At 44.3% G+C, this 27,168-nt stretch overlaps 1 protein-coding gene and 1 pseudogene across 15 annotated transcripts in view; one reads left to right on the top strand and one right to left on the bottom strand.

The window, feature by feature from the left end:
- The window catches only part of GARRE1 (granule associated Rac and RHOG effector 1), a 101,277-nt gene that overhangs the window by 34,941 nt on the left and 39,168 nt on the right, over positions 1-27,168 (bottom strand). For 8 of the 15 annotated variants that reach the window (XM_063658462.1, XM_054462887.2, XM_063658470.1 and 5 more), the window contains 2 exons: positions 21,025-22,314; positions 1,778-1,987 (listed from right to left, as the gene is read on the bottom strand). In XM_063658462.1, coding sequence (XP_063514532.1) covers positions 1,778-1,987; positions 21,025-21,519 — 705 coding nt within the window. In that variant the 5' untranslated portion in view covers positions 21,520-22,314. The remainder of the gene's footprint in view (positions 1-1,777; positions 1,988-21,024; positions 22,315-27,168) is intronic. The other 7 variants (XM_063658467.1, XM_063658468.1, XM_063658469.1 and 4 more) reach the window with 3 other exon arrangements.
- Positions 21,518-26,911, top strand: LOC129021053 (large ribosomal subunit protein eL29-like; annotated as a pseudogene).

The raw sequence follows: 27,168 nt of genomic DNA, 5'->3' as shown, positions 1-27,168 counted from the left end.
TCTATCCACTAGGGAGCCAACCACTCGGTCTAGCTCTTGCATGATGGCTAGATTTTATAAACCTATCTGCTGTGCTGGGAAACAGCCAGTCTTCCAAGGGATAAAAGACTTCATGTTGGCCCAGTGCAGTGGCTCATGCCTGTAATCCCAGCACTTTCAGAGGCCAAGGCGGGTGGATCACAAGGTCAGGAGTTCAAGACCAGCCTGGCCAAGATGATGAAACCCTGCCTCTACTAAAAATACAAAAATTAGCTGGGGCTAAAATACAAAAATTAGCCAGGCATAGTGGCGGGCACCTGTAATCCCAGCTACTTGGGAGGCTGAGGCAGAGAATTGTTTGAACCCGGCAGGTGGAGGCTGCAGTGAGCCAAGATCGTGCCACTGCACTCCAGCCTGGGCGACAGAGTGAGACCCCGTCTCAAAAAAAAAAACTTCATGAAGTCACATAAAGCATACTGGAGAACTGCTCAAATCACATGTAAAGCAACTGACAAATGAGGATCTAGGCAGAGTTAGACCAATTAAGAATCTTGTCCACATCTGTAATCCCAGCACTCTGGGAGGCCGAGGCAGGCAGATCACGAGGTCAAGAGATCGAGACCATCCTGGCTAACACGATGAAACCCTGTCTCTACTAAAAATACAAAAAAAAAATTAGCCGCGCTTGATGGCAGGCGCCTGTAGTCCCAGCTACTCGGGAGGCTGAGGCAGGAGAATGGTGTGAACCTGGAAGGCAGGGCTTGCAGTGAGCCGAGATCATGCCACTGCACTCCAGCCTGGGGGACAGAGCGAGACTACGTCTCAAAAAAAAAAAAAAAAAAAAAAAAAAGAATCTTGTCTGGGCACAGTGGCTCATGCCTGTAATCCCAGCACTTTGGGAGGCAGAGGTGGGTGGATCACTTGAGCCCAGTAGCTCAAGACCAACCTGGACAACATAGTGAGACCCCATCTCTACCAAAAAAAAAAAAAAAAGTAATAATAAGAAGAAGAAGAAGAAGAAGAAGAAGAAGAAGAAGAAGAAGCTAGACATGGTGGCATGTAGTCCCAGCTACTTGGAAGAGGCTGAGATGGGAGGATCTCTTGAGCCCAGAGGTACAGGCTGTAGTGAGCCTTGATCGCAGCACTGCACTTCAGCCTGGGCAACAGAGTGAGACCCTGTCTCGAAAAAAAAAAAAGAAAAGAAAAAGAAAAACTTAAAAGAATTTAAAAAGTTTCAAAGATTCCAAGCACTTCTATAGGGAATGATTTAACTAGCAAAAAACAGACAAAATTCCCTGTGTCCACTGAGCTCTCACTCTGCTGTGGTTGTATCTTTGGAACCTGCCATCCCATCTGTCTGCCAAACACTCCTGCTCGCCTGCCTCACTGCCTGGCTGGCCACTTACCCTCCCCAAACAGCTCCACCCCGTCTTTCCTGACTTGGGTGCCAGCCTCTTCTCACTGGTCCCCCATCTTAGAAGCTTTCCTGCAGCACTACCGTTCAGAGACAGGGCCCTCCCTTCCTCTGGCTCCCGCATATCTCCATCCTGGCCCCTTAGCCCTGTTTTTGTAAGCCTATTCTCCCAGGAGGCTGTGAGCAGAGGTTGTCATCCTAGTGCCTGGCACAAAGTGGGCATTCACAAAGATGTTCACTGTTAAATGAATGAACAAGCCAATGATAACAGTTTAAAATGTACATTTCTAAATGAAATGGCTGTTTTGAGAATCAACAGGCAAAGGCCCTCTGGAGCCTCTCCTATTTGAACACAGGCACCAATCTCCCCAAAGCCAGGGTTACCTCAGCAGCCCCCCGCCAGGACCGCACAGCTTCCTCCACTTCAGGTGTGTGGCCCATGCCAGATAAGCCGCCGCCACTGCCGCTGTTCTTTTTTTCTGGCACGATGACCTCAGCAAAGCAAGAGTGAGCCACCGGCTGGACCTTCTGTAATGCATGAGTCAAAAACTGGAAATGGACTTGCACCACAGTCAGGAAACATCGCCCCAACACCTGTGAAAACAAGACAGCCAGGGATGTTTAGGTCGTGGGTTGCTGTTGGATTCGCGCAGTAAATTTTCAATGACCAACTTGAATAGAAGCAATAGTTAACTGGAAATCCAAAATCATACAAAGTTAAAAGGCCACCATGCTTCAGAAGGATCTGCCTTTGTTTTTGTGTTTGGACCTCGGTGACTGATGCCTAGAAGTCAAAACATTTCCATCAAATAACAAGGCCCAAGGTTGAAATAATTCTTCCCATTTCCCACCAAGTAACCCCCAATCCTGTCTCCACCCCCTATATCTGGACTCACACCACTTCTGGTGTCTTTGAGCTCCTGCTGAACCACAGCCATCCACAACTACAATTACGTCCACACAGTATTCAGAAGGTAAAGGAAAAACCATGCAACTAAAAATCTGAAAGAAGGCCAGTTTGACCATAAGACACTCCATTGAAAATGGAATCCAAATATACTGGTTATTTTAGTAGGAGTGTTAACATAGTTATTAACATAGTTGTATGTCATCATTCCAGTCTTTCGAAACAAAGCTGACAGACCAGTCTTCCAGGAGTCAAGAAAATATAATGGACAGCTCCATTCATGAGTACAGTAGAAACCCATTAACCTGATACATATCAGTGATTGGTTGCTAATAGTCCAAGTAGGAAATTAACTTAAAAAATACTATACACATGAATATGTAATTACAATAAGATGTATACTAAATATATAGTATGTGCCACAAACATTTTCAGATATGATTGTGCATTTCTCTGGCAGCCTTCTGGTATGGGCTAAGGCTGTTCTGACAGCTCCTTTGCTGCTTCTCCCTGTTACTTTCTTGCGTAAACCACAGTTACAATGTGTTCTCTATCATTTCTTATTTATCTTTCTTTTTTTTTTGAAATAGAGTCTCGCTCTGTCACCCAGGCTGGAGTGCAGTGGCGTGATCTCAGCTCACTGCAACCTCCACATCCTGGGTTTAAGCGATTCTCTGACCTCAGTGCACCATCACACCTGGCTAATTTTTGTATTTTTAGTGGAGATGGGGTTTCACCATGTTGGCCAGGCTGGTCTTGAATTCCTCACCTCAGGCAATCCACCTGCCTCGGCCTCCCAAAGGGCTGGGATTACAGGCGTGAGCTACCATGCCCGGCCTTATTTCCTCTTTAACACAGGGCAAAAACTGGCCACTTACAAAGCAACTTGACCACAAACCTTCCAGATTATTGACATTTTTTCCTAATCTCTCATAGTTGTTTTGCCCACATCAGATTTGACAATAATAACAACAAAAACCTTTTGCAGCTCTTTTATCCTGCTCCCTAATAATCTTTTTGTGGAAGATATTTTATATTTCTTTGGCTTATGCAGATTACTTATTCACAACAACTTACTTTATTGAGTTTGCAATTCACTCAACTGAGCAGGAGTGGACCTGAGACAGCCTACTCACGGCCGGCCCTCAGCCCACTGCCTCGCGGAAGTGGTGAAGGTCAGGGAACTATAGCCATTGCTTTTTACAAGGAACCAAAATCCAGCACAGGGCCCATGCACTGTCCTGTCCTTTGAGCAGCACACAGTAAGACTCAACCTTCCTCTCCCCTCAGGTGCACACATGGACTCTCTACCTTGCGGCACGCATGTGGACCTCTCGCCTTGCCTCGCATCACACACATGCAGATTCCTTGGGCGCTTTGCACAGGTGGACCTCTCGCCTCGCCTCGCCTCAGCATCTACCTTTGCCACATGCCCTCTCAGTTCTCAAGAGTCAGAGCTGTTTCCTAGAGAAGCAGGGGCAAGCCAGTTCCCAGCAAGACACTTCTTATCTCTAAATCCCTCCTCACCCCGTGGAAATCACCAGGACCAAACTAAAGCAAACAAAAAACCACACACAAATCTCACACCAAAGCATTTGCCCTCCAGAGGGAGCAACCGGCATCACAGGCTGAAGCCCCCCAAACTCCAGGGCTTCCACTCACACCTCCTCAGAGCCCTTCCCCCAGTGCTCTGTGCTAGACTGGGCAGGGTGAGGGACACGAAGGCAGTGCACCTAGGCCAGTTAGACAGGTGCCAGGAGTAGAATAAGCAGCAGCTATTTAGTCCTGTAGAGCACACAGACAGCTTTAATGGAGCACACAGCCTGTACCTGACCAGTGCTGGAGAGTCACATGGGCTAGTGCATTCAATCCCAGGAACCACCCTATGAGGTCATCCTCCCTTCACAGACAACAAGATCAAGGCACAGAAAGGCTATGAAATTTTGTCAAGCGGACACAAACTGGATGTGGTGGACCAGTCACCTGACTCAAGTGTCCATGCCCTTCACCTGTGTGCCCCACTACCTTCAGCAGACTCTAAACTGGCATCAGCTTGCACGTGACAGGAACTCCACCTTAACTGGTGTAGGCTGAGGGTGTCCTCAGTCTCCCCACCCACTGCAGACACAGGGAGGAGGAGTGAGCCGGCTCCTCAGGGACACAAACTCTTCCTCCCACTCCTTCCTCAGCACCTTGGCAGCTATGGGAAGCTGAAGGAGGAGGAGAAAGGGAAGACGCCATGCTCCATTAGCTCTGGGTTCACACTCTCACAGCTCTGATGGACACAACTTAGTCATTCATTCTCTCAGTAAATATATAAGATGGGGATGCCTAATATGCACCAAGCACAAAGAGCTGGGAACACTACCGGAAAGAGAATGAGCAAGACCCTGCTCTCGCCAGGGTGACATTCTAATGGGGAAGACAACAGGCAATGAACAGATACGCAAGGCCGGGTGCTGCTGGGAAAGGAACACAGGCGGATGGGAAGGAAAAGGCCCCCCGAGGAAATAACCGAGAGCAAAGAGAGAGCTACCCTGTCCCCTCCCCTACTAAGGCGCAAAGTTCTGAGGAATGGCTGAAGGCCTGAAGGAGGGCCCCCAGATCAAGAACAGGATGCTCTCTGACAAGGCCATCACCCCTGGGGAGAATGAGGTGGAGGAAGCCCTCTTGCTGAGGGGCAGCAGTAAGGAGGGCAGAACGCTGCTGTAGGAAGGAGTGGGGGAAGAGACACAGGTCAGTTTAAAAGGCATTGTCTGTGTTGTCTCCACCACTTAGGATGTGTTTGACCTTGGATGAGTCATTTAACCTAAGCTTCTTTCCTATAAATAAGGAATGAGGACAACAGCTCAGCTACTGTGCACCTCCCTCTCCTACCCAGGATGCCTGGAGACCAACTCAGTCATACAAATTATGATTGTAACAAAATATCTGTGTTGTAAATAACTTCTTCAAAGCCAATCAAACCAGTGGTTAACGCTGGACCTTGGAAACAGCTGTTTCATCAGATATCTGCTCTAAAAATTTACCCAAAGTAACAGATGCATAACCACCACCTTCTCTTGAGAGAGTACAGAGCTCAACCTCCAGCCTGCCTCTGCCCACCTTTCCTCTACGAGGATCTCAGGTCTTAGCTCAGCTCCCCTCCTGAAACAGACCCCACTCTCCTTGACCCAGGAATGAGTCAGTCTTTGGGCGTCCTCCTGACATAAATTTGGGAGAGTGTGACCCCAGGGTTAAGGAAAGCTATTTTCTCCTTCACATGGAGAAAGTTTCCTGGACTGTGTGGTTCAGTCAAATTGCAGAACACATGTGGGAAGCTGGTGAGTGGATGAGCAGAGTGGCCAAAGGCAGGTATTTAAGTTTAAAATGCCAGTGAAGCTCTATCAACAGCTACCATTTATTGAGTGTTTAAATACCAAGCACCTTATGTTTGGTGAACCATCCCTGTGGGGTGTGAGCAATTCACCCATTTTACAGATGATAACACTGAAGTTTACAGAGATAAAGAAACTTGCTCAATGTCAAGCAGGTAATAAGTAGGGATCTGACACCAGGTCTGTTTGACTCTGAAAGCTTTGTTGCTAACCACCAGGCTACTCTTTCTTCCTATGACAAGATCCAGAATGTAGCCACAATAGTGGATAAATACTAATCAGAGAAGGAGCTATGGATTACGGACAGCTATCGGGGTCTACTGAATGAAAGCCTGTTTTCTAGCAACCCTTGATGGTGGAGGAGAAGGGTGCATCTTTACCTTCCTATTCCCTCGCACACACACAACATCTGCTGCTAAGGATGTTGTATTCATGTACATAACCAGAATACCTTTTCTTTTTGATGATATTTATATTTTATTCAGATTGTAAAACAGATTTTAATTTAAGGCCTTCCTATTTGGAGCACCAAAAAACCACCCTTTTTTTTTTTTTTTTTTTTTTTGAGACGGAGTCTTGCTCTGTTGCCCAGGCTGGAGTGCAGTGGCGCAGTCTTGGCTCACTGCAAGCTCTGCCTCCCGGGTTCATGCCATTCTCCTGCCTCAGCCTCCCAAGTAGCTGGGACTACAGGTGCCCACCACCACGTCAGGCTACTTTTTGTATTTTTAGTAGAGACAGGGTTTCACTGTGTTAGCCAGGATGGTCTTGATCTCCTGATCTCATGATCCGCCCACCTTAGCCTCCCAAAGTGCTGGGATTACAGGCGTGAGCCACTGCGCCCGGCCAAGACCACCCTTTATATACCACTGTAGTTGTTGTAGATCAACCTACATGTCAACTCTGCTTTCCTGGAATATTTCAAAGTTTAGTTGCAGTTATTCCTCTTCTAGGGTCAGGCCTGACTCAGCCTATAATACCTGCATGTGGTTGGAACTATGGAGTGCCCAAGTCCACCCCACTTCCCAAAACATGGTGTGATTTTCACATCCAATACAAATAATTTCTCACTAAGTTCATTGTTCTGCTCAACTTCATGAACTCAATTCATCTTTTTCATAACCCTTTAGAATGAGGAACAAGTAAAACTCATACATCCATTTATTTCCGATCACTTTAAAAGTCCAGTGTAAGTAGGTCCAAGATGGGTGCTTGTATTAGAAATTCCAAAGCATTCAATCATTTCTTTCTCTTCAATACTCATTTATACCTTAAATGTTACATTAGGTTCCTAGTGTCCTCAATCTTGTTCTTAATGAGGTCTCTTTTGTTCTGATGATCATTCGAGTCATTACATAATGAGCTACACACCAGAATGTGACACAAAGACCTAAATGCATCCCCAGAGACACAGAGAATGCAGCAGACCATGCCTGGACTATAGAAAGTACTTATGAAGATTATGCTACAGTAGAAAAATGTAAGAAACAGGCTTACTGAAACTAATATGTAAAAAACTAACTAAAGAACAACAAAGTCTCCTTGCAGCCAGCAATAACCTACAGGATAGAAAAGGTGCCATGCTATGTTTAGAACAAACGAGGGAGAAAGAAAGCTCAGGCCCAAGGGTGGTGGAACCAACACCAAATGCTAATAATTCAGACAAGAGTACATTCTGCCCCCAGACACACTGCTTCACTGCTGGTGAAAATAACAGCACAGGCAGTTTCTGAGCTCATATTTCATGGGCAAAGCACTGCGGTGCACAAAACTTTTTATATCAGTAATACTCATCATCAATAAATCAGGGGAGAAAAGATTAGCTATACAAACATACAAATAGTTCTAAATATTCCTAAACAGGTATAACCATTGATTGTACGATTCCTAAACAGCCCATATTTGTACCTATAGATTTTTTTTTTTTTGCAAAAAGTAGATTGTGTGTTGTTTTATAGTTTGCTTTCCAAAATATATTAAAAATTTGTTACCATATCAATACACACAGGAAGTTTTACATTTCTATATTTATATTTAGAGCAGCTACACTGCTATAAATCTTAACATACTTAATAATAATAATTACAAAATAACATCTAGGGAAAAAATGAAAGGCCACTCAAGATAACTAAGTCCACGTTAATTACTCTTGAGTAATTTTTCCCATTCAAAATGCAAGTTTTGCCCAGGCACAGTGGTTCATGCCTGTAATCCCAGCACTTTGGGAGGCTGAGGCGGGTGGATCATTTGAGGTCAGGAGTTCAAGACCAGCCTGGTCAACATGGTGAAACCCTGTCTCTACGAAAAATACAAAAATTAGCTGGGCGTGGTGGTGCACGCCTGTGATTCCAGCTACTCAGGAGGCTGAGGCAGGAGAATCGCTTGAACCTGGGAGGCAGAGGTTGCAGTGAGCCAAGATCACACCACTGCACTCCAGACTGGGAGAAAGAGTGAGACTCCGTTTCAAAAAATAAATAAAAACAAAATGCAAGTTTTCTCCATAAACAAGTTTACATTGTGGGCAGAGATAAAAACATATTTAAGTTATCCTGATATATGGCCTCAGGAGCCCCTCAGAGGTCAGAAAATTATTTTTGTTCACATGAGTGTACTTTTTGTTAAAATTCGTCACTTCCATCAAGAATACTATTGATAAACCTATTACAAAGACAAACAGGGAACTGGCAAATGGAAATCAGTCTCCATGAACATTATCCTCATCATGACACATCACTTGGGTGAGGCTGCTCTGTCGCACTAGAAGCCTCGCATGTTACCGCACTGAGACAGGGATCCCAATATCCCCATCTGACAGGGACACTCCCAGCCGGCTGTATCTGCACAGTGTTCCAAGTGTGTAACTATGGCAAATCTTGGAATGGGGTGGAGAGGAGGCCTCGCCTCCCCTCAGCAGCATCACCCTTGCTTCATTTCCTTCCTAGCTCTCCAGCTGTTCCAGTTTCAGACTCCTGGGCGGCTTCCTATTCATCTTCTGACTGTAAATGTGGGAGTGCCCCAGGGTTTACTCATTCTCCAGCTACGCTCTTCCTTGATGACCTCCTTCAGTTCTCTAGCTTTACATCCAAGTTCTGGACCTCAACCCTCAACTCCAGATTTGTGTATGCAACTATCCTCTAGAAATCACCCGTGGGATATGTAACAGGCATCACAGACCTATTATCTGAACTTACTCTTCCCCACTACTCCCCATCTCAGTAAACAGCACTACCAGGGAGTGAGTGACCGAGGTACGCATGTCATAAACCATGCAAAATACAACTGCTAAAATATTTATCAGCCTTTATTTATTATTTTTATTTTTATTTTTCTGAGACGGAGTTTCACTTTTGTCACTCAGGCTGGAATGCAATGGCGCGATCTTGGCTCACTGCAACCTCGGCCTCCCAGGTTCAAGCGATTCTCCTGCCTCAGCCTCCTGAGTAACTGGGACTACAGGCATTCACCATCATGCCCAGCTAATTTTTGTATTTTTACTAGAGATGGGGTTTCACCATGTCGGCCAGGCTGGTCTCAAACTCGTGAGCTCAGGTGATCCACCCACCTCAGCCTCCCAAAGTGCTGGGATTACAGGCATGAGCCACCGCGCCTGGCCACAGCCTTTAAAAAGAAGGAAATTCTGATGCGAGCTACAACACGAATGAGCCTTAAAGACATTATGCTAAGTGAAACACACTTGTCACAAAAGGACAAATATTCTATGATTCCATTTATACGAGGTTCCTAGAGTAGTCAAATTTATAGAGGTAGAAAGAATGTTCGTTGCCAGGAGCCGGAAGGAGAGGGGAACCAGGAGTTATTGTTAAGCAGGTAAAGAGTTTCAGTTTGGGAAGATAAGACAGTTCCAGAGATGGATGATGGTGATGCTTGCACAACAATGTAAGTGTACTTAATACTACTGAACACTTAACAATGGTTAAAATGGCAAAATTTATGTTACATATATTTTACCACAGCAAAAATACACAAAACTACTTCTAGTCACCTCTGCTACCCTTCTATTCCAAACTACTATCATCCCTCACTTAGACTGCTCTAATAGCCCCTTAACTAGTCTTCCTGCTTCCACTTAATTAGAATCAGGTTTATCTACATATAACAAAACAAAAACAAAAACAGAAATAGGCCAGGCATGGTGGCTCACACCTGTAATCCCAGCACTTTAGGAGGCCCAGACAGGAGGATCGTTTAAGCCCAGGAGTTTGAGACCAGCCTGGGCAACACAGTGAGACTCCATCTCTACAGTAAAAAAAATAATGATAATAATAATTTTTAATTAAAAAAAAAAATCAAACCCAAAACCAATACAGTGGCTTAAATAAGAACTATGTTGCCGGGTGTGGTGGCTCATGCCTGTAATCCCAGCACTTTGGGAGGCCAGGGCAGGGGGATCACCTGAGGTCAGGAGTTCAAGACGAGCCTGACCAGCATGGTGAAACCCCATCTCTACCAAAAATGCAAAAATTAGCCGGGCGTGGTGGCACGTGCCTGTAATCCCACCTACTTGGGAGGCTGAGGCAGGAGAATCGCCTAAACCTAGGAGGCAGAGGTTGCAGTGAGCCGAGATCGCGCCACTGTACTCCAGCCCGGACAATAAGAGCGAAACTACATCTCAGAGAGGGGAAAAGAAAAAAAAATGATGTTTATTTTTTTCTAAGGTAAAACAAATCCAGAGCAGACGGACCAGGGCTGGAATGGAGACGCAGGGCATCACAAGGAGCCCACTTCCCAGCTTTGTGCTCGGCACACTCATGCGAGGCTCCCATTTCTAGGTGACTTCACAGTTATAAATGGTTAAACGGCCCTCAGTCATTCTGCACGCACTGGAGACGGCAGAAAATTGCAGGAGGAGGAAGCACCAATTTCCCCTTAAGGAGATATCCCACTAACCTCATGCAGTACTTCTAGTTACACCGTCATGAACCAGATCTTATTCAAGTGACCACTCCCAGCTTTAAGGAACTAAGAGGTGCAGTCCTTATTCCAGGCACAGTATGGAAAACAAAATGAGAGTCTGTTACTAAGAAAAAAGGGCAGCTTGAGCAATGTAATGGAACCCCAACTCTACAAAAAAATACAGTTTAGCTGGGTGTGGTGGCATGTACCTGTAGACCCAGATAGTTGGGAAGCTGAGACAGGAGGATCACTTGAGCCCAGGAGTTCAGGCTGCAGTGAACTGTGATTGTTCCACTGCACTCCACCCTGGGCAACAAAGTGAAACCCTGTCTTGGGGGTTTAAAAAAAAAAAAAAAAAAAGGTAAAGAAAGAAAGAAGAAAGGAAAAAAAAAAAGAGATTGGATATTGAGAGGCAGCTACCAGTATCTCCTCACTCTCCCCAGGGACTACAGGGCTGTCTGCCCTGCCCCTGCTCAGATGCGCTCTCAGTTAGGTAGGAGGTTCTGGTATGAGGGCTGGCCCTGGCACAGTGAGCTGGGTGCGGGGAGAGGAGCAGTTGCAAGTTTTGCCGAATCAACAGACTTGAGGCTATTTTCCATCTGCATCACAGCACTCACCACACCTAGTGCCAGTCTATTTATTTATCTGGCCTACCAGTCCTGGAGTGCTTTTATTGTCCTTGTCATCTGTGCAACGCTTGCAGCTAGCTCATGTGTATTTATTGAGGAGGGTGGGTGGCTCAGCTGGGAGAGGAAGAAGGCAGGCCAGGTGGCTGGGCCTACTCAGGAGGGGCCCTAGTGCGAGCAAGGGTGATCAGGGTGCCTCTACATCAGGCTATTTCTGATTTCCGGGCTCTGGACATTTCACCATTAGCAGAGGGGCAAGACAGCCTGTTCTCACAGGGGGATGGCCTCTGCCAACAAGCCCCTCTGCACTGGACTGCACTGGCCCGAGGCAGTGAGGAGGCAGCAGACACATAGGACACATAACCCATGCGTGGGCTGGCCTCAGAAGGACTTCAGGCAAATAATGTTTTATGGGTGCTCAGGTTCCTGGTTTGTAAAGAGGAGGGAGGCTGCCAGAACAGGCCATTATCCAATCCTGTGAGATCTCCCAAGCTGACCGGAACCAAAAAATTAATTCAGGAAAGCCAGTTCTATCTGAAATTATATTCCATGAACTCTCCTATTTGTTTCCTTCTAATCTGCCCACCAAACCTAATTTTTCTAGCACATTCACGCAAGCCTTTTCAGCAACTCAAAATTTTAAATCCTACTCTCTGAAAAGACAACATTGCCATTCAATCACTAGTCCCCAAAATTAGCAACATTTCATTCTTTCCTTGACTCCCACCTGCTGCTGGCCTCCCACTTTCAGAGACGGTCTTTTCTTTGTTCCCATTCTCTCCTTTGATTCACTTTTATTCTCTTCATTTTTTTTGAAGAACACCTGCTTTTCTCTTCATCCCTACACTCTGGGTTTTCTAACTACTCAATAATGCCTCTTTCTGTTAGAAGACCACTTCACATGCAAAAAGCCCTACATGAAATGGAGTTATTTATTGGGTACTCTGATATATTACGCCTTTAATACATTCCTGAATTTCTCTCTCACTTTTTGCAAACTTGGAAAAGGTCCAAACGTACACAAAAGCAGAACATAACAAGTCCCCATGTACCCATCAAAACACTTCAATCCTATGGCCAGGCACAGTGGTTCATGCCTATAATTCCAGTGTTGTGGGAGGCTGAGGTGGGAGGATCACTTGAGCCCAGGAGTTTGAGACCAGCCTGGGCAACATAGCAAGATCCTGTCTCTACAAAAAAATTAGAAGTTTCAATTCCATTAACATTTTGCCATGCTTTTTCCATCTATCCTTCCCCATCCTTTTTCTTTTTTTGAAGTAAATCCCAATCAACCAAGACTCAGTATGTGTTCAAGCTTCCCAACTTATCTTTTAAAAATTATCTTTTACATTTGGTTTGAATCTCAACCCCAAAAAGGTAATTTTATTTGGTTGTTATATTGCTTAACTCTCTTTTAATCTAGAACAGTACATTCTGTGTAATTTTTTTTAATGCTACTGACTTGTTGAACAAATCAGGTCAACTTATTACAGGATATGCCACATTGTGAATTTGTCTGGTTGCTTTCTCGTGCTATTGCATAACTTGCGTCACTACACCCCACATTTCCTGTAGACTAGATTCGTTTGAGAAGTTTGATTAGATTATTTCAGGGTTTTTGTTTTTTTTTTTTAAAGAGGGAGAAGTAGAATAATATTATTAATATTAGATATGTTGTGTGGTTCTTGCTGCAGCACATCAGGAGACATGATGACCTGTCTCCATTTCCATGACACTAAGGCTGATCAATGGGATTTGGGTGGGGAAGGCCTGATTCTCCCAAATGCGGTTCCTCAGCAACCTTCCAACAAATGGTTTCATCCTCCACTGTTGGCCACTGGTTGAGTCACCGAATTAATCACGGTCTGCAAAATGGAGATTTTTCTCTCATCCATTAGGGCTATTTGGTTACCATGAAAAACAGTTTCTACTGGAAAAGCAGAAAATTTGCTTACTTCCTTACTTTTCTCCTTTTAATTAGCAATTATCAGAATAATGAGTTGGTTGCACATGCTTGTCTTGACAAATCAAAGTCAAAGGGTCCAGTCCCTCCAAAGTGACAGATGCCCACTGGCCCTGGTGGCTTCCACCCACGTAGAATGGGCTAGACAGATGGTAAATCATGTTTGTTGACCACAATGCAAATTTACAGAATCACCCAAATTCCAGCTGCTTAATTAATACAGCTTCCTCTACAGGCTAAAGTCTGAAGACAATTTAGGTAATAGCAGATTCACCTCAGCAAAAAAGTAAGCTAAAAAGACTGACCTGAAATTAGCAAGTTTCAAAACTGGATTCATACAAGCTTTTTATGAGGTGAACTTCAGTTTCTCATTAGCAGCAGCAATATGAACTTTCATCTGGCACATGCCATTAGGAAATATTTACTCCATAATCTGTTACAGAAGATCTACCAGTCAAAACAAGTAACACTTACTTTTACCTTTAGGGCAAAAAAAAAAAAAAAAAAAAAAGGAACAGGATGCACATTCAATTCCATTAAGGTTAATGCAAATCATATTTTTGAAACCAGCTTCTAATATTTTCCATTATTGTTACTCTACAATATTTTTGGCATATATCTATCCAAAATAAATGTTAATATACCTGAATTAAGGTCCTTAATTAAGAGTCAGTCAGCACTCACAGATAAATTATTTCAAACATATTCACAGGTAATCACATAGTATACAAAATAAATCTGTTGTTGTGTCAAACTGAAAGCCAAGATGCAACTGTGTAAAGATTTGAGAGCCAGGCCCAGTGATACGTACTTGTAGTCTCAGCTACGCAGTCTCAGCTACGCGGGAAGCTGAGGCTGGAGGACTGCCTGAGCCCAGGAGTTCCAGGCTAGCCTGGGCAATATGGCAAGGCCCAATCTCTAATATATATATATGTGTATATATATATATATATGTGTGTGTATATATATATATGTGTGTATATATATGTGTATATATATGTATATCTATATGTATATATGTATATATATCTATATGTATATATGTATATATATATAAAAGTATATATAAAAGTAAAGTATATATGTAAGTATATATAAGTATATTTGTATATATGTATATATAAGTATATATGTAAGTATATATGTATATAAATATAAGTATATAAATATAAGTGTATATATATATAAGTATATATATAAGTATATATATGCATGTGTGTGCATATGTGTATATATATACACATATATATGTATTTTATATATATGTCTGGCATATAGATATAAAATACATATGTATATATATGTCTGGCTGCTTATTCACAAGATGGTAAATACTTGTAAAGTCAATAAAAATGCTGGAATTTATAAAATATAGTCTCCTTAGAGACATACAACTCCTGGGAGCCCCATGGCTGCCCTGGGTTCCTGGACTGCCTACACAGAGGACCAACACCTCTCAACACTGAGGACCCAACGTAAAACCAGAGCCCTGGAGCTACCCAGTATGGAGAAGGCAAGGGGAGAAGTGGCATCACTGCTCACTACACAAGAATGGCAGGGCCCAGCCTGCTGCCCTCCCTTCCCCTGCCCTTCAGAGGTGTACCTCACCTTGCCTCCTACCTGGCTATTCAGAACAGACACCAGAGTGGCCCCTCTTGACCCTTCTGACCTCACCCCCTGCTTCGCTCCCTTCCATTCACTCTGTTTAGCCACAGCAGGTTCTTTGCTGCTCTTCCAACACTCCAGGCTGGCTTCTCCCTGGCTCCTGCCTCTGGGACTCTGTGCTCGGCACTCCCTCCGCCTGGAATCCTCTTTTCTTGGCCAACAGGGTTGCTCTCTCATCCCTTTCAGGCCTTACTCGAATGTCACCTTCTCAGTGGTACCTTTTCTAACTACCCTGTCTAAGATCGAAACTCCCTTCTAGCTACATGAAGGGAGAGATTTCTGTCATGTTCACTACTGCAATCGACATGCTGGAGTAGTATCAGGCAGAAACAAGGCATACAATAAATATCTGTGGAATGAATGCACAAATCACAAGTCACTTTGATTCTTTATGTACACTTCCACTGAAAAAGTAATTTTATTTAACTGATAGATGTCACCTTCCAAACCCAGGTCTTCTGACTCTGTGCCCGGTAACTGACTTCCTAGGCTGATGTACCAGTGTCGCAGGCACTAGTCAGCTAGTGAAACCCCATAGTCACAACTCACTTCTCTAACAGAGAGACTGTGAGGGTGAACCACTCGGACTAAGGGGCAAAGTCACTGGTGAGTACAGACTGGACAGGACTCACATATGCCCTGCTGGTTCCAAGGCAGGGTGGCAGAGCACACAGTCAGCAACCACCATTCCTGGACACAGGCATCAGTATCTGTCAATCAATAATCACAGCCCAAACCTGGCTGTAAGTCAGAAGCACCTGGGAACACTGCACCACATGCACTGGCCACATGGCAAGGGGACAGGATCATCCTTTGTCCTAGCTCTTAAATGGTCAAATATTTGAATACTCTCGAATCCAGAGCTTTTCTCACCCACAGTCCTGGACTGAGCTCCCGAGTAGAGGCCTTGCCTAGCAATGTTAGGCCACAGACCTCTTTCCCCAGGGATGAATGTCAAAGCAACTCTCAGGGCCTTGCTTATAAAAATCCTTAAAAAACCAAAAGGAAAAAATCCAAATGCCTAGCCATTTCATCTGAGTTGCTGAACATTCTGAGAGAGACCCTTATTGGCCTATGGCTAAATCCCCTGGCAGTACATAAATTCCAGAAATAACAAATATTGCTCTGGGGAAAAAGTGAAACGTGAAGTCTGCAGGCCTATGCTTGGCAATCACATTTAGAAATTCACTTGTAAGTCAGCTGTTTGAAACTCAGAATAGACACATAAATTGGAAAACCCACCAACTACTTAGTTTCCAGACTCATCTGGGAAAGCCTGTTCAGCCCATTATGTACAAAAAAACATGGTACTATTCCAACTATCTAATCAGCATTTCAATGTGGAAAGCCAAGTCAAAATTCCAAACTACAACAATAAGTATTTCCCGTTCTCAGCTTCAGTGGTCAATGCCAGTCCCAGGAAAGCAGAAGAAACAAAGCAGGTACTGCTGTGCCCCAGCGGCTTACCAAGCCCCTACTGCTCGCAGCTGGTTATCTTCTCTAATTGTCCTGCCCTGGGCAACAGGTGCACTTGCCCTCCAGGGTTGGAAAGCAAAGGGCCCTGCAGGTCAAGCTCTGTTTCCTCCAATACCTGCAAGCATGTCCTGAAGAAGAGCTCAGTAATGCTCACGTTAAAATAAAAGCCTTTGGCCTTATATTTCAAACCACTCTTGCCTGAAGTCCTGAATAAAGCTAAGAGCGCTATGTCATCATGGGGTGATAGCTGTCAGAGTCCAAGATTGTTCAACACTTTCTAGGAGAGGACAAAGTGTTCCTAACTACTGTCTTGCCATATCTCTATCAAGCAGTGACCAGTCACAATGGTGGATGAACAACGTGGTTCTTTATGTAAAAGTCAAAGCTGCACACATCTGTACATATCCATGCACGTACAGACGGTAGTCTGGAATAGCATACAACAACCAGTTACCAATGGTCACTTCTGGGGAAAGGAATGAGATGCTAAAGGAAAGTACAAGTTTCACTGTTTACGTTTCTTTTGAGAAGTAAAGGCATACTTTTTATGTGTCAAATTTTTAAACAAAATTATGACAAGCCGGCCAGGCACGGTGGCTCACGCCTGTAATCCCAGCACTTTGGGAGGCCGAGACGGGCGGATCCCGAGGTCAGGAGATCGAGACCATCCTGGTTAACATGGTGAAACCCTGTTTCTACTAAAAATACAAAAAAATTAGCCGGGCATGGTGGCAGGCACCTGTAGTCCCAGCTACTCGGGAGGCTGAGGCAGGAGAACGGCGTGAACCCGGGAGGCAGAGCTTGCAGTGAGCCGAGATCACGCCACTGCACTCTAGCCTGGGCAACAGAGTGAGACTCTGTCTCAAAAAAAATAAATAAATAAATAAATAATAAACATAAAAATAAAAATAAAAAATTATGACAAGCCATTTCATACACACTTAAAAATGACAGTATCCCTGGGTATAAAATATGATCATAGAAACAATTAGAAATTACAAAGATGGCTGGGCGTGGTGGCTAACGCCTGTAATTCCAACACTTTGGGAGGCCGAGGTAGGTGGATCACTTGAGGTCAGGAGTTTGAGACCAGCCTAGTCAACATGGTGAAACCCGTCTCTACCAAAAATACAAAAAAAAAATTAGTCAGGTGTGGTGGCGCATGCCTGTAGTCCCAGCTACTTGGGAGGCTGAGGCACAAGAATCGCTTGAACCCAGGAGACAGAGGTTGCTGTGAGCCGAGACCACGCCACTGCACTCTAGCCTGGGCAACAGAGTGAGACTCCGTCTCAAAAAAAAAAAAAAAATTACAAAGATGGCCGGGCACGGTGGCCCACGCCTGTGATCCCAGCATTTTGAGGCCATGAGTTTGAGACCAGCCTGGCCAACATGGCGAAACCCTGTCTCTACTAAAAATACAAAAATTCGCTGGGTGTGTTGGCACATGCCTGTAATCCCAGCTACTTGGGAGGCTGAGACATAAGAATTGCTTCAACCCAGGAGGCAGAGGTTGCAGTGAGCTGAGATTGCCACTGCGCTCCAGCCTGGGCAACAGAGCAAGACTCTGTCTAAAAAAAAAAAAAAAAAAAAAATTACAAAGATAGATCCATAGAAGAATGACCCTGACCCAAGGAAGTGACTATACACTTATACGACCAGGTGCAGCAAACTAGAACCCATGGGCCAAACCCCATCCATGGAATAGACGGGCCCACAAAGTAAAGCTGACTTTTACATTTTTAAAGGGTTGTAAAAAATAAAAATAAAAACAAGGCCAGGAGCGGTGGCTCACACCTGTAAATCCCAGCACTTTGGGAGTCTGAGGTGCGTGGCTCACTTGAGGTCAGGAGTTTGAGACCAGCCTGACCCACATGGTGAAACCCTATCTCTACTAAAAATACAAAAATTAGCCAGACATGGTGGTGGGCGCCTGTAATCCTACCTACTCGGGAGGCTGAGGCAAGAGAATTGCTTGAACCCGGGAGGCGGAGGTTGCAGTGAGCTGAGATCACGCCATTGCACTCCAGCCTGGGCTACAAGATGAAACTTCATCTCAAAACAAAAACAAAAACAAAGAATATGTGAGAGAGACCACATGTAGTCCATGAAGCCTAAAATTTCTGTCTGCCCTTTATAGAAAAAGTTTGATAAACCCTGATTTATACCAATGATGCTGTGTCTCTTAAGAAATAACTCTAAGTTCTTCTTGGAAATCCCTTCAAAATCACTTTTAAACACAGTAAAAATTAGTTGTGTTACTTAAAAGTCGAGTTCTTTTCTTTTTTTGGTTAACCCAAAGCAGTGTTAGTTAGCTTATTCAGGCACCTAAATAATCAGATCCAACCCAAAAGACTGGTGATCTTAACCCCAGGATGGGGTAAGGAACATTCTCCTTCCTAGGATCTCATAGCCAAGAACTTCACCTGGATGTAGAAGGATGGAAAAACTAATGTCAGATTAACTCTCTGAACAGCTAAAAGTAATTTTTAAAATCTATCAAACGAATATAAGAGATCAAAGTTTAATAAATCATCTCCTAAATTAAGACAAGAAAAAAGGCCATCTTTACTTTGAATGAAACTTGTATTCTAATCTTACATTGTAATCTAGAGCCCTGAAAGAATATTTCATTTTAACTATCAAAGAGGCTGGGCGTGGTGGCTCACGCCTGTAATCCTAGCACTTTGGAAGGATGGGTGGATGGATTGCCTAAACTCAGGAGTTTGACACCAGCCTGGGCAACACGGTGAAAACCCACCTCTACTAAAATACAAAAAATTAGCTGGGCTTGGCTGCGTGAGCCTGTAGTCCCAGCTACTCAAGAGGCTGAGGCACGAGAACTGCTAGAACAGAACCCGGGAGGCAGAGGTTGCAGTGAGCCGAGATAGTGCCACTGCACTTCAGCCTGGGCGACAGAGCAAGACTCTGTCTCTAAAAAAAAAACAAAACAAAACAAAAAAACTATCAAAGACCCCAAGAAATGTACTGAAGAAGACTCAAATACATCTGAATATTAGCAACTGTGAATATAGAATTGGAAAAATTATTCTATAAACGTGTGGGACTCTCTAAAAACCAAAGATTCAATATAATAAAAATCCACAGGACGGGCAGGGTGACTCACACATGTAATCCTAACACTTTGGGACGCCGAGGCGGGTGGATCACTTGAGGTTAGGAGTTCGAGACCGGCCTGGCCAAGATGGTGAAACCCTGTCTCTACTAAAAATACAAAAAATTAGCCAGGCGTGGTGGTGGGCGCCTGTAATCCCAGCTACTTGGGAGGCTGAGGCAGAGAACTGCTTGAACCTGGGAGGCAGATGTTGCAGTGAGCCGAGATCGTGCCACTACACTCCACCTTGTGTGACAGAGTGAGACTCCGTCTCAAAAAAAAAACGGCCGAGCGTGGTGGCTCCTGCCTGTAATCCCAGCACTTTGGGAGGCTGAGGCGGGCAGATCACCTGAGGTTGCAAGTTTGAGACCCTAGCCTGACCAACGTGGTGAAACCCCGTCTCTACTAAAAATACAAAATGAGCCGGGCATGGTGGTACATGCCTGTAATCCCATCTACTCGGGAGGCTGAGGCAGAAGAATCACTTGAACTCCGGAGATGGAGGTTGCAGTGAGCCAAGATTGCACTATTGCACTCCAGCCTGGGCAATAAGAGCGAAACTCTGACTTAAAAAAAAAAAAAAAAAAAAAAAAAGGCTGGGTGCAGTGGCTCACACCTGTAATCCCAGCACTTTGGGAGACCAAGGCAGGCGGATCACGAGGTCAGGAGATCAAGACCATCCTGGCTAACATGGTGAAACCCCGTCTCTACTAAAAATACAAAAACATTAGCCGGGTGTGGTGGCAAGGCGCCTGTAGTCCCAGCTACTCGGGAGGCTGAGGCAGGAGAATGGCACGAACCCAGGAGGCGGAGCTTGCAGTGAGCCGAGACCATGCCACCACACTCCAGCCTGGGCAACAGAGCAGGACTCCGTCTCAAAAAAAAAAAAAAAATTCCACAAATAAAGCTCATAATCATATTTAGAATTCTCAATACTCACTAATAACTTTTACCAGTACGGTATTTGAAAATTAGGTTCTGACTTGAAAATTTGAAAGACAACAACATAAAATATTGGCTGGTTTGTTTAATAATTTTTCTTCTTTTTTTTGAGACATGGTCTCACTCTGCCATCCAGGCTGGAGTTCAGCAGTGCAATCATGGCTCACTGCAGCCTCAAACTCCTGGGCTCAAGCGATCCTCCCACCTCAGCTTCTGGGCTTCTGGAGTAGTCAAGGCTTCTGGATGTAGAAGGATGGAAAAACTAATGTCAGATTAACTCTCTGAACAGCTAAAAGTAATTTTTAAAATCTATCCAACAGGTGCACACCACCATGCCCAGCTAATTAATTTTTTATTTTTTGTAGAGACAAGGTCTCACTATGATGCCTCAAACTCCTGAGCTCAAGCGATCTTCCTGCCTTGGCCTCCCAAAGTGCTGGGGTTACAGCTACCACACCTACCCTTAACCTACTGAATTTGATATGAAAGCAATTCAGAACCTGGCATACACAAATTTTTTACAAAGACAGAGTACCAACAGAAAGAGGACAAAGGCTACTATTACAGTGATTTGGAAAAAACTTAAGACAATATTCTCATTTACCTTTGTAGTATATTTTCCTACACAAGTATGACACAAAAGATACTCTACCTCAATATCCTGGAGACTGAATTCCTTTTGATCCGTAAAATTTGCAGCCCCAGCACTAAGTTCCATTAGCATCTTGGCGATCTCAGGCTTTATGGCCGAGGTCAGCCGACTGGCTGCTTCCATGACATGCTCCTGCACATCTTTGAGCTGCGTGGCTGCCTTTGAGTAGTGAGAGTTCCTGAACACAGTGCTGAAGAGATCTGTGAGGAAAGTACTGGCACGACAGAAGACGTTCAGGGCATCCAGATACTTGGAGATGCCCTGCTGGATGTCAGCGATAGGAGTAGAGTGGGGCATGGCATGGTGGCAGCTGCCTGCAGCGGTCAGACTGCCCAGGGGGGCAGTGGTGGCCGTGGATGCCAGGGGAGCACTCAGTGCTCGACCCAGCTCAGGCATGGGGTACTGCTGGTGCTGCTGCACCTTCTGCTTGGACCCGCCAAGCAGGAAGCGCCGCTTGTAGTCCATTTTACTGTCCTGGGCACTGCAGCAATACATGCGGGAGGGGGAATTGTCCCAGCAACCGTAAGCAGGTCAGGGTTCTGATTCTTCTTTCTCAGAACTGTAGCTAGGTATAAAAATAGTGGAGTTCTGCAAATCGAAGTTTTAAAAAAGGCATTTCCATGAGGCAGGTGACCATGTGATCCAACGCAGAGGTGAGAGACAACAGGTTTATATAATTAGTATTTTCAGTGTAGACAGGATCTCTGACAAAAAATAAAAGATGTCCAAAATGCTGGATAAGAACTGTTTAGCATTCCACTCTCTTACTAAAAGGATATGCTTGCTGAGAAAAATGTTTACTTCTTTGCAAGAATATTTTGATACTTGTATTTACAATGGCAGAAAAATAACTTAACTTTTAAAAATGTAATATAATGTAATACACCGTGTCTTCAATATACCCAAAAAAGTTAGAACCCCAAAACCCAGAAGCTGATCAACAGCAATTTAAAAGCAGTACAGAATTACTTCACACAAAGTCCTTAAGAAGGAAGATCAAACTTCTGCAGAATTTTGACAGAGCCTGCCCGTCAAATCCGTTTACCTGTAAGGCTGCTTCTATGCAATGCTGAAATTCTCCAAATTTCCTCTAATGTTTCCTGAAAACAAGTTTTTCTTTTTTTTTTAAATGGCATTTGTTATAAGTCTCCTCCTCCATTCCTTTTGTTTGCTGAGGTAGCGGTTTCCTTGTAACATTAATAAGAGGTGCTTCCAGACTGGGCTGGCCCTCAGTAGTAAAGTCTGAAGCAAGAATGCACAGATGTATTTGTAACGCTTCTAAGTCCTTTCCTGTCGGGGGGAAAAATAAGATAAAGTGAGGAAGGCTACAGTAATTCTGGACAATAACTCCTGTGATGCTATTATCCACACAGGTGGGCTACAAATGAATGAAATAAGAAATCATATTATAACCTTAGAGGAGCAGGTACAATAGTGAGCACTGAACTATGAAATGATGACTGTTAGAAAATTCCTCAAGCAGTAATACAAAAATAATGCAACCAAAAAAGTATGATTGTAGACTGGCCCCTTCAAAGCTGAGGCTGGCACGTTGAACGGGGCCTGGATCCACGTTCAGCATATTCTCCTTTCCTCTTTGAAGAGCTCACAAGCTTCAGGAGGATCGCATGAGTACTCATGGTGAGGGCTGTTGACAAGCAAAGCACTCATAAACTTTATGGGGCATCAGCAAAGGCAGAGATGGGCAAAGGGCGAGGGAAATCAAGAAGGTTGTTACGAAAAAAAATATTCTTCTGAGGTAGGCCTTGATTGTAGGATAGGTTTGGACAAGTGCAAAAGGGACAGGTGGGACTCATAAGGGAAAGGACCACCACGGCAAAGGTCCCAAAGCAGGACGGGAGAGTCGGATACCAAGCTGGGCTTAAGTGCAGGGTGCAGAAACAGAGCCTGGAGAAGGGAGTGGCTGGCAGGTGGTTTACAGACACGATTCTTCCAATCCTCACTCCGGTACCAGTTTCCCTTTGGGTGTGCAGAGCAGGAGCCTGGCAAGGTATACCAGTTTCACACCTTGGGTGGCTTCTTAGAACCTTTGACTCTGGGTAGGCTCAAATAGCCGAATCTGGATATCACTGGTTATAGTTTCTGATACCTACAACAGCGGAATACTGTGATTCTTCTCATAAAGCTAAAATCAGGAATAACATTTGCTTGAAATCATCTGCTCTCCCAAACAAAAGTTCAAATACATTTCACTGAAAGTCACATTTACCACATATTTAACTTATTTTATTATTATTATTTTTTTGAGATGGAGTCTTGCTGTTGCCCAGGCAGGAGTGCAGTGGCGTGGTCTCAGCTCACCACAACCTCCGCCTCCCAGGTTCCAGTGATTATCCTGCCTCAGCCTCCTGAGTAGCTGGGATTACAAGCGCCCACCATGCCTGGCTAATTTTTGTATTTTTAGTAGAGACGGGGTTTCGCCATGCTGGCCAGGCTGGTCTCGAACTCCTGACCTCAGGTGATCCACCTGTCTCAGCCTCCCAAAGTGCTGGGATTACAGGCGTGAGCCACTGCGCCTGGCCAACTTTTTTTTTTTTTTGAGACAGAGTCTCACTCTGCTACCCAGGCTAGAGTGCAGTGGCATGACCTTGGCTTACTACAGCCTTGAACTCCTAGGCCCAAGCAATCCTCCTGCCTCAGTCTCCGGAGCAGCTGGGACTACAGACGTACCACCATGCTTGGTTAATTTTTGTATTTTTTGTAGAGACGAGGTTTCGCCATGTTGCCCAGGCTGGTCTCAAACTCCTGAGCTCAAGTGATCCTCCCGCCTCAGCCCAAAATGCTGAGATTATAGGCATGAGCCACCGTGCTTGACTACATATTCAACTACAACCTATGTAATGGTGGTATATAGTTTGGTCTACTTATTGATAACCAGGTTTTCTTTCTATTTTCCTTTTTTGAATATATAATTAAATATAACTCATACTTCGTCACTTATGGCCAATTACCATAATTCCTTTGTATTTCTATGATTGTGTTGGCAACACAGGAATTAGGTAGGTTACAAAGGCAAGAGATGAGAAGAACACTGTGGATACAAACATATAACATATAAAGTCAATAAAACAACCACTATTTATGGCTCTATGTTCAACAAAATTTGAGCTCTTTAAAAAAATCTCATAAACTTTTCAGGAAACAAATATCAAATGGCTACTTGTAAAAAATGTGTTCCCAAATGTTTTCTTTTTTCAAATTCATGACAAATAAGGCAATCACATCTATCCCCACCCAAATGCTCCACAATTTACAAATTCTGATGTACAACAGAAGCACTCTATAGGAATGCTGAAGAGGGGCAGGCTGTTCCCGTGGAGACTCTGTGGCCTCTGAAGAAAAACCTTCACCTGAGTTGGCCACAGTGAGTGTCTTATGCAGCCCTGAGAAGCACTCTATCTTTGTTCAGTGGTGCACCAGCTTCCTAGTTCCTCTACCGCAGCTGCCTCTGGCTCTAGGAGAGCCTGCCCCCATTCCTTTGACAGATCTAGAAGACCAAGTGAGATGTATATGCTTACCTAATTAAAAAACCACAAACATTAAACTCTTTTTCACTTTACATACTTCCAAACTTTCTCTAAATGAAACTTATAATACTTAAAGCTATACTATTTCACCAAATTCATCTACAGATTAACACAATCTTTATCAAAATATTTTTTGTTTTTGAGACAGAGCTGTGCTCTGTCGCCCAGTCTGGAGTGCAGTGGCACAATCTCAGCTCACTGCAACCTCCACCTCCAGAGTTCAAGTGATTCTCCTGCCTCAGCCTCCCAAGTAGCTGGGATTACAGGCGCGGGCCACAGTGCCTGGCTAATTTTTTGTATTTTTAGTAGAGATGAGGTTTCGCCATATTGGCCAGGCTGGTCTCAAACTCCTGGCCTCAAGTGATCCACCCACCTTGGCCTCCCAAAGTGCTGGAATTACAGGCGTGAGCCATCGTGCTGGCCTCAAAATTTGAATTACCTTTTCTACAGAAATAGGCAAGCTGACCCCAAAATTCATTTGGAAGCCAGGAGTGGTAGTGCATGCCTGCTGTCCTAGCTACTTAGAGGTGGCCAAGGTGAGAACATCACTTGAGCCCAGGAGTCTAAGGGCAGCCTGGGCAACATTGCAAGACTCTGCCCCTAAAAATAAAACAAAGCCCTAAAATTCATATAAAAATGTGAGGGTTCCAGTTCTAGGTGCTTCGGGAGCTGCGGCTTAAGATACAGACAGGGCCAAGTCCAAAAATGGCACAGAACCAGTCCCGAAATGGCACAGAAATGCTATCAAGAAACCCAGATCACAAAGATACGAATCTCTTAAGTGGGTGGACCCCAGGTTCCTGAGGAACATGCACTTTGCCAAGAAGCACAACAAGAAGGGCCTAAAGATGCAGGCCAACAATGCCAAGGCCATGAGTGCATGTGCCGAGGCTATCAAGGCCCTCATAAAGCCCAAGGAGGTTAAGCCCAAGATCCCAAAGGGTGTCAGCCAAAAGCTCGATCGACTTGCCTACATTACCCACTCCAAGCTTGGGAAGTGTGCTCGTGCCCGCATTGCCAAGCGACTCAGGCTGTGCCGGCCAAAGGCCAAGGCCAAGGACAAACCAGCGCCCAGGCTGCAGCTCCAGCTTCAGTTCCAGCTCAGGCTCCCAAAGGTGCCCAGGCCCCTACAAAGGCTTCAGAGTACATATCTCTGTCTACCAATGTGAGAACAGAAGGACTGGTGCAACTCCCTCGGGCTGCCGTCTGCATGGGGCGGGGATCCTCCTGTGCTATTTGTGCAAACAAACCTGAGGCAAGAAAAAAAAAAAAAAAAAAAAGCAGGGGATCCAGGATGACCAAAACAAATACTGAAAGAAAAAATGTTGTAAAAGTAATATTTCCTGATTTCAAAATCTACTATAAAGCTATAGTAACCAAAGCGTGAAATACTGGCATAAGGAAAGATGTATAAATCAATGGAGTAGAATTAGAAGTCCAGAAATAAACCCATACATCTACAGTCAACTGATTTTAGACCAGGATGCCAAAAACATCCAATGGGGAAAGAAGAGTCTCTTCAATAAATGGTGATGGAACAACTAAATATCCACATGAAAAGAATGAATCTGGACCCCAACCTCACATCATATACAAAAATTAGGCTAGGCGTAGTGGCTCAAGCCTGTAATCCCAGTACTTTGAAGGGCTAAGACAAGAGGATCGCTTGGGGCCAGGAATTTGAGACTAGTCTGAACAACAGAGCAAGACCTCATCTCTATAAAAAATTTAAAAAATTAGCTGGTCATGGTGGTGTGCACCTGTAGTCCCCGCTACTTGGGAGGCTGAGGAAGCAGGATCACTTGAGCCCAGGAGTTTGAAGCTGCAGTGGGCCATGATTACACCACTGCACTCTAGCCTGAGTGACAAAACAAGACCCTGTCTCAAAAAAAAAAAAAAAAAAAAAGAAACAAAACAAAACAAAACACCAAGAGATAAAAGATTCATGAAAATAAAAGCCTAAAAAGAAAGGGGAGGGAAAGAATATCATCAAAAATGGCAGAATAAGGACTTCCCCTGACCAAAACTCTCTACCACATAAAAACAATGAAAAATTGGCAAAATAATCAGAATCACCGTTTTTACAACTCTGGAAATAGGCTTTTAGCAAACTGGGGATAATTTATCAAAGATAAATAGCTGAATCCTGGTAAGAACAGTGAGTTTTGTAGCATTTTAACTTGACTGAGTCCCATCCCTAGCTCTCCAGCTCCATAACAGCCTTGAAAACTACCAGCTGCATCCACATTGAAGACCAGAAGACTGGCAGTTACCAGAGGAAGCAGAACTGGGCTACAGCTCCTTCAAAGTACCATTCACAGGAAATTGGCATTATTTAACCTGTCTGGTGGTCCCCCAAAATACCCCATTTGCAAATATCTCTGTATTTTACCTGATTTAGAGCTCATCTGGAGAGGGAGGAGAATCTGATTTTCAGAGTTGCCACATTATATCATTAAAAATGTCCAGTTGGCTGGCCACAGTGGCTCAAGCCTGTAATCCCAGTGCTTTGGGAGGCCGAGTTGGGCAAATCACCTGAGGTCAGGAGTTCAAGACCAGCTTGGCCAACATGGTGAAACCCTGTCTCTACTAAGAA

Source organism: Pongo pygmaeus, chromosome 20 (assembly GCF_028885625.2).
Source record: "Pongo pygmaeus isolate AG05252 chromosome 20, NHGRI_mPonPyg2-v2.0_pri, whole genome shotgun sequence".
Taxonomy (NCBI): Eukaryota; Metazoa; Chordata; class Mammalia; order Primates; family Hominidae; genus Pongo; species Pongo pygmaeus.
This window is presented reverse-complemented; position numbering and strand designations above follow the sequence as displayed.